This window comes from Ambystoma mexicanum, chromosome 10 (assembly GCF_040938575.1).
Source record: "Ambystoma mexicanum isolate Mex_15411 chromosome 10, UKY_AmexF1_1, whole genome shotgun sequence".
NCBI classification, from domain to species: domain Eukaryota; kingdom Metazoa; phylum Chordata; class Amphibia; order Caudata; family Ambystomatidae; genus Ambystoma; species Ambystoma mexicanum.
Window position 1 is genome coordinate 1,534,498,756 of NC_090932.1, and position 12,295 is coordinate 1,534,511,050.

At 45.0% G+C, this 12,295-nt stretch overlaps 1 protein-coding gene across 1 annotated transcript in view; it reads right to left on the reverse strand.

Moving 5' to 3' along the window:
- Positions 1 to 12,295, reverse strand: part of GCN1 (GCN1 activator of EIF2AK4) — a 1,783,851-nt gene that overhangs the window by 1,685,447 nt on the left and 86,109 nt on the right. Inside the window, exon 3 of the mRNA XM_069619734.1 lies at positions 3,435 to 3,498. Coding sequence (XP_069475835.1) covers positions 3,435 to 3,498 — 64 coding nt within the window. The remainder of the gene's footprint in view (positions 1 to 3,434; positions 3,499 to 12,295) is intronic.

Sequence of the window (12,295 nt, forward strand, 5' to 3'; positions counted from 1 at the left end):
ATACTATAAGGGGCACAAGTTCAATGGGATTGGGTGGCGATGACTAGCTATAGGTGCTGCTGCGATGTGGTTGGCCTTTGCTGGAGGACGTCACTGGTCAGCCTCGTGGGTTGGGCTGGGCCTGGCATGGCAGCCGAGTTCATCCGGGCGGTGTTGTTGTGCCAGTGTTGAGAAAGACTTTTTCAACCTTAGAAACAGTGTTAGCGCTCTGATGGAGAAGTGTAGCTAAATTGAATATGAAAAAAAGTAGAGATGCTGCAAATGGAGGGATGCCACAGAGGTTGACCTGGGCTTGGACAAAACTAAAACGAAGAGAAGCCCTCCTCTAGCGCTTCTCCAAAATTAAATGTTGTGCCAGTGTGGCCGGTGTCAGAGATGAAGGTCTTTTCCTGACTTATTTGCCCTATGCCATGCACACCGCAGTCATTCAGTCATTGCAATGTTATCTTCTTTAGTAAATCTATCAATAGGTTATTCTACAGGTTAATGCAACACAGGAGGAATGCACCTTGTGAGGGGGTTTGATGGTGATTCATCAGTGCATGGTTACCAGTGTCCTGTTTGACTGGTACCATAGGTCGTGGGGCTAAGTCTCTGTGCATGGGACGGGCGGTACATGTTTTTCTGTCTCGTTAGAAGTGATTATGAATGGGCCGCTGTATGTTACCACAGTATTGGGTGTCTTCATTGCACAGGGTCATAAGTCTAAGGTGATCCGGTGGGTTGTGGGGTTTACGAGGGGGCGCCTTTCGATCTGTGTATTCGAGCGGAGGTTTACTGCTTGGCTGTAAATAATGCAGGTGGCAGGCTGTGGCCTTGGGTGTTGCAGAGGGGACTACAAATCTTTGAAGCGGCTCCAGCCTAGTTGGGGGAGGTGGTGCAGCGCAGCGCAGGCCTCAGCTCTCTGGTTTGGCAGACTTCACAGGGTGGGAGGGGAAATGGCCTTGCACATATTCACAAAGGTATTTTTCTCGTGTGTTGCCGACTTTTAGGTGAGAATATTATACACATTTAAACATTCTTATAATAGTCTTTTGGATCACTTGAAAGCATACATTTCAACGTAACTACATGTCTCTCGAATATAGCCAGTCTGAGCACCTTACTAGTACATTACATGTTAACAACTACAGCATTTAGTTATATACATACACATTTTCGTTATATGAGGTAGTAGTGTAGTTCGGGGAGCATAAAGATCGAGACCGACCACCGTGCGTGGCGGTAATGACATATAAGGGCTTAGACATATACACATGACGGGCGCATTTGCACGCGTCTTTCACACGAGCCTTATGTATAGTTGCATTCATTCTCCCCTGCATTCTAGCAGCATTAGTTCAGTTATGGCACGGGACCGGGGTGTGGGTCCTTATATTGCTGGTGTCATGTAAGCATGCGTTTCCACAATCATTACACAATTTTACAGGTTTCTTTAGTAGCAGTAGTTTTGTGGAGAGGGGACACGTATTACTAGTAGTTTTTGGCATTCATACTTGGGTATTTTTCTGCTTTCATTGGACGGCCATTCTACAGTTCTCCCCATTGCCCAGGCCTCGCTGACCGGGTCATGCTGGGAGCAGTAATACATTGTGGAAGGCGAAATGTTAGTGTTAGTTTTTTATGCTAGCTCATGTCCGTCTGGTTCGTGGGAACGCGCTCACAGCGGATCTGCCAGGGTGCTGCGGCGACAGGGATAATTGAAACTCTCTGAGGGTGGGGGCCGTGCTACAGTGCGCTGAGCTCACACCATCTTTGATGGACAAAATGGTTTCTGGGCCTAGCTAAATTCAATACATGTGGGCAATCAATACGTGTGGGCAATGTCTTCAGCAGGTGAACCCTCCACCACCTGGGCCCGGGTGGCATGAGTGGACGCCCAATGAGCCATAGCCCTCACCTGGGGAGAAGATGTAGGCGAGGGGGGGTCTCTTGGACCAGTCCTCCCCTACACTACCTAGAATCGAACAATCTCCTGCGACTAAGGCAATCCGGCTTCCGACCCAGACACGGCACGGCACGGCAACTGCATTAATAGATCTCACTACCCAGATCCAAATCTGGAAAGACAATGGCAAACTTGCACTCCTCTTACTGCTTGACCGGTCAGCAGATTTTGATTTGGTTAACCACCAAACACTTTGTCACCACTTGAAAACTGCAGCACACTTTTCAGACGCAGCCACTGCTTGGATCAGTTCCTTTTTGGCGAACAGAACCATGAGGGTCTTTGCTCCCACTGATTCTGCTGAACCTTCACCAGTACCTTGTGGAGTCCCGCAAGGCTCGTGTGTGGCCCCGACGCTTTATAATGTATTCACAAAGCCCCTCTTTGATATCCTAGACTATCTGGGTGTCACGTATACTAATTATGCGGATGACACCCAGATACTCATTGCTATCTCGGGTAACTATGAAACAGACAGCAAAACCCTCAATGAAATATACTCAGTAATACAAGCATGGATGGCACATCATGGACTGTCTCAATGACGAAAAAACGGAGCTGATCATCCTTGGCACTCACGCCAAACTTAAAAATCTTAACTCTGCCTTCAAATCTTTCACTATAGATGGTTCTCATCCCCGTTTCAAACACTAAAACCCTTGGTATCTACATTGATGCCACCTTATCCTTTTCCAAACAAACTAATGCAGTAGCATCAGCAGCCGCCTACACTTGCAAATTGATCACTGCATGTAGGCCGTTCATCTCCTCACCCAATTGCATTACTCTTGCTAGAGCATTAGTCCTGTCCAAAATAGACTATTGTAATGCCCTTTACTTAGGCACTAGCCACAAAAATATCAACAAACTGCAAGTAATTCAAAATAATGCCATCAGGGCTGCCCTCAGCATCCCTAAAAAGTCGCATATTTCTGAGACTAGACGCAAACTACACTGGCTCCCAGTAGAGCACAGAATATCCCTCAAAACGCTGGCCCTCACACACAAAGCCAGGGCCAACCTTGCACCAGCCTACCTCACCAACCAACATACATCATCAAGACCATTTAGAGCAGCACAAGCTAACACTATGTCCATACCGAGATTCAAACTCCATAACTCGGGTGGAGCTAGCTTCCCCGTACAAGCTTCTAAACTATGGAACACACTCCCCGCGCTCCTTAGGTCAGAACCCTCATTTAACCTATTCAAACGCAACACGAAGCATTGGCTTCACAACATGGACTCTGACAGCCTAACCTTCCAGATCCCAGAACGACTGAATGCTGACGGCACATTATGTAATTAATGTATTTATTTTAGACTATGTATGTATCTGTAATACTAAGCATGTAACTGTAATGTAACCCTTGTTTACTGCACTCAAATGTAACCAGATCTAACTTACGCGCCTGTATGCTCCCGGGCCTGGCTGCGCTTTATAAATAAAATAAATACAAATACAAAGAGTGGAATCATCACTCACCTGTATCGATGCAGTGTTAGGCAGAATAGCTTGCATAAGCCTTTGATTGCACCCTCCGGTAGGTCTAGAAAAAATAAATCCATAAAAAGGTTTTACAACAGCGTGCATATTGATTTAAAGGTATTGTGATGGATGTAAACATTTCTCAAAACAGGAGTATGAATATGAACAGAGCGTCAGAAGTATTATTTAACAGAAGGTTAGCACATATGTATGACTAGCTCGCAGTAGACTATGCAGACATAGAAACTAATTCAAGCAAACATTTACAAACATTTACAATGGGTTGAGTTCTAAAAAGGCCTTCGAGTGGATGGTTTCTCAACCTCACTAGAGAGCTGTGGAAAGATTTCCTTAAAAGTACAACTAGACCATCCACAAAATTGAGCAAAAATCACACTAAGGGGGTAAAAATGGCTCCACTCAGGGAAATGCATGTGCTAGTGGATAGGTACAGTTAGTCCCAATAGGTAACCAACGAAATCACAATACACGTACAAGTGTTAAGATGGACGTCTAGAATCTGGCCTAATCGACATATTTTAGGAGGGCACCCTAGTTATAGTGAATAGGGAGCTCTGTAAGGTTAGCCAAAACCCAAATCAATTAGTAATGGAGAGCAGTCAAGGCTATTCTCAGGAGTGAGTGGGTTTAGGGGCACTCAATGAGTCCACACAATATAATACAAAATAATTCAATTGAGACAGGCAAGTAGAAAAATACAGTAATTTATTCTAGGCCTTCTCCACATACTGAAAAATTAAAAACATGTAATATTGTAATATTGCACAATTCTTCTATTTAAATGTATGCATTCACCATATGTTCATATATGCATTAAAATAACTTATTCAGCAAGCAGGTAAGTAAATCAAGTGCAGACAATGATGGAACCATATCACAAGTGAATTTCCTAACTTAAGCCCAAACCCTAAGAAGAATGGGGCCTTGAACCCAAATGCCACGGGAGCCAAATGCTTCTCCCCAGAATTGATTCTATTATGTTAAGTTCTAATTTTCTTGTGTTGGTGATGGATCAAAATACTTTAACAATTTTACTAAAGTAAAAGTTCTTTTGTATTGCAGGGTTTACTACCCAAGTTACACGACCATAAGGCACTGGAATGGCAGGTTTGGGAGACAAAGGCACTTACTCCCAAGGTTATCCAATGGAGGACAGGAGGGGAACAGATGCGCTCCGTTTACTTCACCCACCCCCGACTTAGACTTTCCCAGGTGACTTGGTGGATTGTCTGGGAATCGCTGGAGGTTGGATTTCCCACTGTTGGTTCCATTGAGAGGTACCAGGGAACTGGGGGTGCAAGGATTCTTCCGGTCAGGTACAGATGCAACCCCTGTCGAAGAAATGAAAGAAACACTGATGCAGGCCTCTTAAGGACACTTCACAGGATGCTGGGTGGATGGGCGAGTTCCAGGGACGTTGCCAAACGCAGGTGACGCCCTTACAGTCAGTCACAGAAGCTGCTGTAGGACAGGATTCCTTGATGCTGGGACGCTGATATTCGAAGGGAAGGCAACATTTGGAACAAGCTGCTGTAAGCAAGACAGGTTATCAACAATAAGACAGACAAATGACCACAGTTCAAGGGTGCTTATTGAACTTAACAAGGGTTTGAAAGAAAAAAAAAACACGACCCAATCCTAAATCTACAGATGGGAGCAAGCTACGGCCATCAGATAACGCAGTCATAGTAGGGTCTTGTCAAAATAAAAGGGCCTATACTAATAAACCGATTGCCAATCCTTACCTCTAAATACAAATTGTGTGTGAAACAATGTTACGAAAAGAAAAACGTGTTCACAAAATGATATGGATGCTCAGGCCGTTGACTTCCTTGACCAAGTTTTTAGCACGGGACAAGGCGGTACACTCGAGTTTAGCACAGTCTCTAGCATGAGGATATAGTTCAATCATTAGCATCAGGGCCTTCAGTGCCAAAGTCTCTTTGCCTTTCAAAGTCTCTTCATTCAGAGGGCCTGATGCGACAAACTACAATTCTTTTCCGGTTTCAGATTATCACAAGTCCTATATTTTAGGCAATTCACCATTCACCTCAGCCGAGCTCATATCCTCTCAAAACAATATTCGTAAATTATTTATGCATCCAATTTCTCATAGGATATTCTCTCGACTGGCTCACGGTTCACCCCGGATCCCCCTCAGCCGAGCTCAGATGCACCCTCAGTTGGGCTCAATTCCCTTTTAAAACCATGTTCAATTAGTCTCCCTCTGCCGGGCTCGGACTAATGTCAATTTCCAATATTACTTTTTCCATCAACTATCGAAGGGTTTCGATTGTGCACAGGGTTTTGCTTGACCCGTTGCAGGACCACTTAGATTTCACAATTCTTTATCACTCTTTACATTTGCCACCTTTCAGCTGGATTTTTAACAGACTTATGAATGAGCACCCACCTGGTGCCGGACCACTGTCTACGGCATCTTATCTTGGCTTCAAAGTTCAATAACTCATCTGTTTAATTGGGTTCACGTTGCTTGCCACATATGCTTCATACAACATTCTCTTCAGTTTTCACTATACAATGTTGCTGCTTGCAATCTTGGCTTCAACACAGACCGGTCTGGTATCGGTCTCCCCAAATCACCGGCTGGGCCGATACTGGCACTGCTTTCTTGTAGGATACAAGGACAGTACCCTGCTGGCAAACTATTCTCCCTGCCTTGACTATCGACGCAAGGGAGCCCTGGGTACCTTTGACACACAATGCAGGATTCTTCAGCCTTGATTCCTGGTCTTACGTTTAATATTCTCTAAGGTTCATGAAAGTAACAGTCTTTCATTGAAAAGGTAAAGGGCACTTCACTCCTTGCAATCCTTTCGGTTTTGCTGTCTTTCGCCTTGTATTAAACTGCCCTCTTCGAACTGCTTCCTCGTGTGCTTAACGCTTTGCTCAGAGTGTGCTTTCATGCTCCGCCTTTTATCCGTGTGAGGAAGTGTAATGGAAATCAGGTGTGTTAAATGGTCAGCAATAATTGCAGACCCTGCCCAACCATTGTATTGGGACATGTCAGGTACACGGCTCAGGGGTTAGTCAGTTTTCTCTTGTAGTGAGCTGTCCATGGGGAAATGTTTGTGTTAGGAAAGGGGAGTGGGGGAATTGAGCTCCTAAGTAGCCTGGGTTAAAGGTGTTACAGGGAAGGGGATAGTGTGTCTAGCCATACGGTGTCCCACTTCCACTCCCCGAAGGCCCACCCCCAGGAACTGGAACCAAAAGCGATGGACGTGTTCTGGCTACCTGGATGACATATCCCCGGGGACAAGCGGGTGAGACACCTTCAGGTTTCTCACACTAGGGACTACCAATTTTACAAGTGTAACCGAGGAACGGTAACAGTTCTGGCAAGGTAGCAAATGAAAGAGCTGGTCGGTGCACCGGGTGGGCCAGGGACACTTCAGCATTCTCAGGATGGCTAGATGCTCGAGAAAGCGTAGAGACTAGATGGTCCAAATAGTGCAAGGGCTGAAGAACCGCTGAGTGTCTTCAGAGATCAGGTAGTCCAGGGCTTCACCAGGCCATATGCAGGAAGAGATGCCAGGGCTCTTCTTGGAATATTCTTCTATGGGGGTTTCTTGGCTCCAACACTGATCTGAAGAAATAGCTGTATGAGTGCTCTTATTAAAAGTCCAGGCTGGAGGCAAGTCCAAGCCTACCAATGGCAAGGATCTGCACCATTCAAACAGCCAGTAGATGTCTAATCAGCGACAACTACTGGTTTCACTCAGTAGCTTTCCTGGGCAAATGCATGACCTTACAAAGGGATTTCCTGGCCTGGCAAAGCAGGAAGGCCAAATAATATATGTGAAAACCTTGTGGCACAGCAGTTTTAAAAAAGGCACTCGTCACTTTTAGTAGCCATACGCAGCAAAGACGAATGTGAGCACGAAAGAATGCAAAAATTGTATAAATGTACCTGCTGCCACCAGCTTGTCTTTAGGCACATAAAGGAGCCAAATATCATACCCAAGTGTAAAAGGTTAGGGCGAACTAAATGTATCTCCATTGCACTGCAAGATGCAGTGTGCAATGTTAAAAAGTCACAGAACGCAAAAGGGAAACTGTTTCCCAGTACTGATGTTTCCTGATAGCAAATGAGCAAAAGTGAGGAAGTGAAGCTGTAGGCTTTACTTACCTTCACAATGAAAGGTCATGATCAAAAGCAAAAATAAAGAGGGTCCATAGAAACTTTGGAAGGAAAGTTTCAAAGAGAGAAATCTTTCCCAACAAGTATACTGAAAAATATATATTAAACAATTACAAACTAAGCAAATATAAGTTAACAAAGGGGAAAAAAAGTGTACTTTAAAGGCATCAAAAAGCAAGACAGACAGACTCCAAGTTCAAAACAATACGATTTATTCAAATAAAGGAGGATGGTAGAAGGCCTAACTTGCCCTATGCTAAAGTGGGATTTCCCTACCTGAACAAAACTAAGGAAAGTCTGAGTCAAAGAGCTCAACTTAAAAGTCTGTATGTGTCCAAAAACCTATCCTCTAGCTTCTTCAGCACCCCTTCCTCAAGTTCAAAACAGTTCCAAAAAAGTCTCAATATTACCCTTCTCTATTTCAAGGCAATGCAGTTGCACACAATCCTCGGGGTTCTCTTCCCCAAGTTCTAAGCAACACAGTTCAAAATAAACCTATATTGAGGCTCTGTCCTCAGGACAGCAGTTGAAGTTCCTTAAATCTCAGGGTTCCCTTCCCCAAGATTTTAATGCAACTAGTATTTGGATCAAAGTTCAACACAACCTTTGGTCAACCCGACCCTTCTTCTGAATAGTATTATCACAGCTTCTCCTTGTTCGTATTTCACAATGTCTTTGGCTTGCACAATTTAGGGGTCACTGGTCTAGGCACAGTTGTCGGACCACACTGTCCACCCATCACAAGTCGCGCAACCATGATTCCTGGGCTCATCAGACCACACAGGTTCTTCTGCATCTGTCCTGTGCACAGATTAACATTCACTTAGTTTCTTTGTTGGCCTCTTAGCTTTATTGGTGGTTTTACACTTTCTGGGGTTCGCCTCTTGGCCTTGCCATACCGTGTCACACACACACACACACACACACCTTTGCCAGACTTTGGTCTTGTCCCTCCGTATCCATTCATAAAACGTTCACTTCATGGTGGTCCGATTCAAGCCCCACCTTTTTGTTCATACTTGCGCTCTTTTTCATAAGCTACTTTCACTTCGGCACTTTGCGGTTTTAGCTATCTGCTACTTGCGTTGCCCATAGAATTATTTCCATTTGGCGTTCAGAATGCTTAATTTGAAGGTTTTTTATTAAATTTATATTCAATATGCATGACCCTGCTTAGTTGCCAATTTTCATTCAGTTCAGTACGCAATATGTATGATTCAACTCAGATTCATGTTTGTATTCGGTTCGGTATTCAATATGCATAGTTCATCTTAATTCATGTTTGTACTGTGTTCGGTATAACTTTATCTCCATCGGAACGCTCTGGCTTGCAGTGGTCTTCCTCCCACGCCCGCCGATCCTCTGTGTTCCTTTCTGGCGGCTCATGCCGCTTTCTGCTTCTCCTGGTGGTCTGGTGACTGGATTATGTAAATGTTATCGTCATCATAAAATTGGTCTGGACTATATAGGTCCTGAGACCCTGGTTCATGTGTCCCTGAGGGTTTGTTATAGTACAATTCCTGAGTGGGGACTTGGTAGGTCGAGGCCGGGGTGCCTAGAGCAGAGGCGCTAGGCTATGGCTCAACACTAGACTTTTTGGCAGGGGGCTGCTGTGCTGAGGCCCCTGACAGTGTGGCATCTTTAAGGCTGGACAGTTGGTCTGGGTGTCTGTCCATAAAGTCCACAACACCAGACATCCTCAAGATGTTATTGAACTGTTCAGGTGTATAGTGGCATGAAGGTGGGAAGCCGGACATTATAGGGGTCGCCTGGGAGGGAGTTTGATCTTTTTGGTGCATAGCCCTTGAGAGACTATGGGGGCGGGAGGGGACAATGGTGCCTGTCTGCTATTCGAAGCCAAGGGCATCAACATTTTGTTTTTTGTGGCGCCCTCACTTTAAGCAGGGAAGCACTGATGTGTTTCTTAATACACTCCTGCATTTTCAGCGGTTTCTTTCTCCGTCAATACCGCGCGGGCTTTAACGCTGTCAGAAGTAGGCTGTGGGGTGTGTTTTTAGTGTGTGTGCTTGTGTGTATGCTCTGCCCGCCGGGTGTCTTCATCAAAGAGCCGCCGGCCTGCTTCTTGGAGTCGGGGGCTCGCCATGTGGTTCCGACGAACCCTGCTCGCCTTGGGCATCACTCATGACTTCCGCCACGTCGATGTAGGCCTCGGCCTGCATGGAGTGAGCGGCCCAGCGTTTGGTGCGCCGATACAAACATTTTCGGGGTGATCCCTCGGGAGACAGTAATTGTAAACACTGTGCATGTCCTTCCACGGGAATTTGCGGTGGCAGGTAGGGCAAAATTTAAAGGGAGTTATTTCCATTATTTTTTTATAAGGGCAGATTGGCGAGAAAGAGGAAAAGGGGATGACAGAATATGCATTCTCTAAAGAGGTCAGTATGAAGAGCCCCCCCTCTCCCTAGTGTAATGGGCCAAAGCCCGAAGAGGCCAGTCTAGGCCGCATCTGGTTGATCAGTCCGTCGTCGACGAGGAGGTTGTTCGTTGAAAGCCATCGAGCAGTCCGTTTGCCGTGCAGCAAAGCAAACAATAAAGGAGAGAGTCTGCAAGTAAACTTTCAACTAAAGACATCATCCTGGAAGAGAACATTTGCGACAGACTTCGGTGGCGGGAAAAAAAAGCAATATTGAGGGACCTTAACACGTGAAGGGCCATGGGTGCAGTACACCTCACACTAGGGATAGTAATACCAACACGCCCGGTCGACTTAAGTCTGAGTTGCGAAAACGGATCTTGTAATACTCTACAACTTCCACTAGATATCGGACTATGCAGAGCATGTGATAAGCAGATCCACAAGCTCCAGAAATGGATTTACAGAAAGGCCTTTAAATGAAGCAATACGTTTTGGCACCAGTTGATATATTCTCCTGGACAAGTCTCAGCTTCAGCAAGCTATCCTTAAATAGGTCTTGATGATTTCCTGAATTTATTTTATTTCTAAAGCATTGAGACAGGGGCAATGAGGTCTAAGAGTGCTTGACAGAACGCAAAAAAAAAAAATCAAGTCAGTCCAACAGGACTGGAAAGAGAACCAGAATCAGTTTTCAATTCTGTTAGGGGGCTCTTCCACCTACAGGTATTCCCTTTTCTTCCTAGGCAAAAGTAACTTGGTTTCCCAATTTAGGGCTTTAACCCTTATCCTTAAGGGCAACTTGCAGTGTCTGCTACTTTCTTCACTTATGTTTGGATGCTGTGATCCTCTATATTTCTGATCTGTTTACTGGGCGAGTCGATTGGCTCCCTAAGGGTTCTTCACTTAGGTTGAAGTAACCATTCACTAGGACGAGTAGGATGAGAATGATCTGTATCCCTTTTCCCCCAGCTACAAGGTCTCCAGCCACTCCAGTTACCTTCACTACAGGCTGGCGTCATCGGGTCTTCCTGCAGGTTCTTGCACTGCTTCCTCCTGTTCGTTCTCGTGGCTCCACAGGGCCAATGCTGTAGCGTTCTCAGCGTTCAAGGACTGCCCAGTCCACCTCTCCTGCTGGGTAACGCCACTGCTTCTTCAGATCACAGGCATGCACGGCCCGACTTCTAGCCCTCGCCTTGCTTCCAGCTTTTGACAGCTGGCCGAATCCTCAAGACTGAGGATCTCATGGGTTTCAGCAGCTTCTTCCTTCTTGCTCCTTTGAAATTTACAGATATCACACATTCTCTGTACACTAGTCCTTCCCTTTAAACTTGAACTTCCTGGGTCCTCCCGGGCATAGGACTGTAGTCCTTTCTTTCTCTCGAGCACTCTTCGTTACTCGCTCCATCTTCATCTTACCAGTATTGATAGGCTTCCAACCATTTAACAATCTCTGCCTTCTTTACTATATATATTGCATGTGAAAAGCTGGGTGTGCAGATCGAGGTCTTGAGCCCTTAATACGATTAATGTACCACATTATTATTATATATTTTTTAAAATGGAAGTTTAAACAAGTTAACATCAATAATAATGTTGCGTATATCCATCAATGTACGGTTACTAAGAAAAAAAAAGCAAACACAGATATAGCATATATGTTGCACACCCTCCCAAAAAATCCCAAACCCATTCCCAGGTTGTTAGGGAGAATTCTCTGCTTAGGCTGAATTTCCTAGCCTAGTGAGTCCCCCAGCAGCTTTGCTGGATTTTTGGGGTTTATTTTTTTCTCCTGCCAAGAGTGAGACTCTTTTACCCTCACTCTTGGACATGATTTGAGTGCGTTTCTTTGAATCTAGATGTGTTTAATGGGCTATGGGGTCTTTTACCCCATAGGGCTTCATGTGTTTGTGATTTATGTTACACAGCACCCTCAGTGCAGTAACACAGGGGTGTCGGTGACCCCCAATATAGACTCCATACCCTGGGACTGACTACTGTCTCCCAGGGAATGTAAAGTCACCATTGACTTTACTAGTCTTGAATTCTGAACAGAACCAGTACAAACCATCATATTGTGGACGTACTGGCTGGGGCAATTCAATTCATAAATGAATTAACAAGGAGTCTGCAGCATATCATTTGCCATTGTTCTCTCTCAAATGTTAATCCCAATTCCTACGCCAAGTCATCTTTGATTTTAAGCAGATTCCGTTTCTTAATCACATTTACAAGTAACAATTTATAAATCGTGTAGGTCGGCAGCCTCCGTCTTCAAGTTTGTAAAGCTCCTCCAGCAGG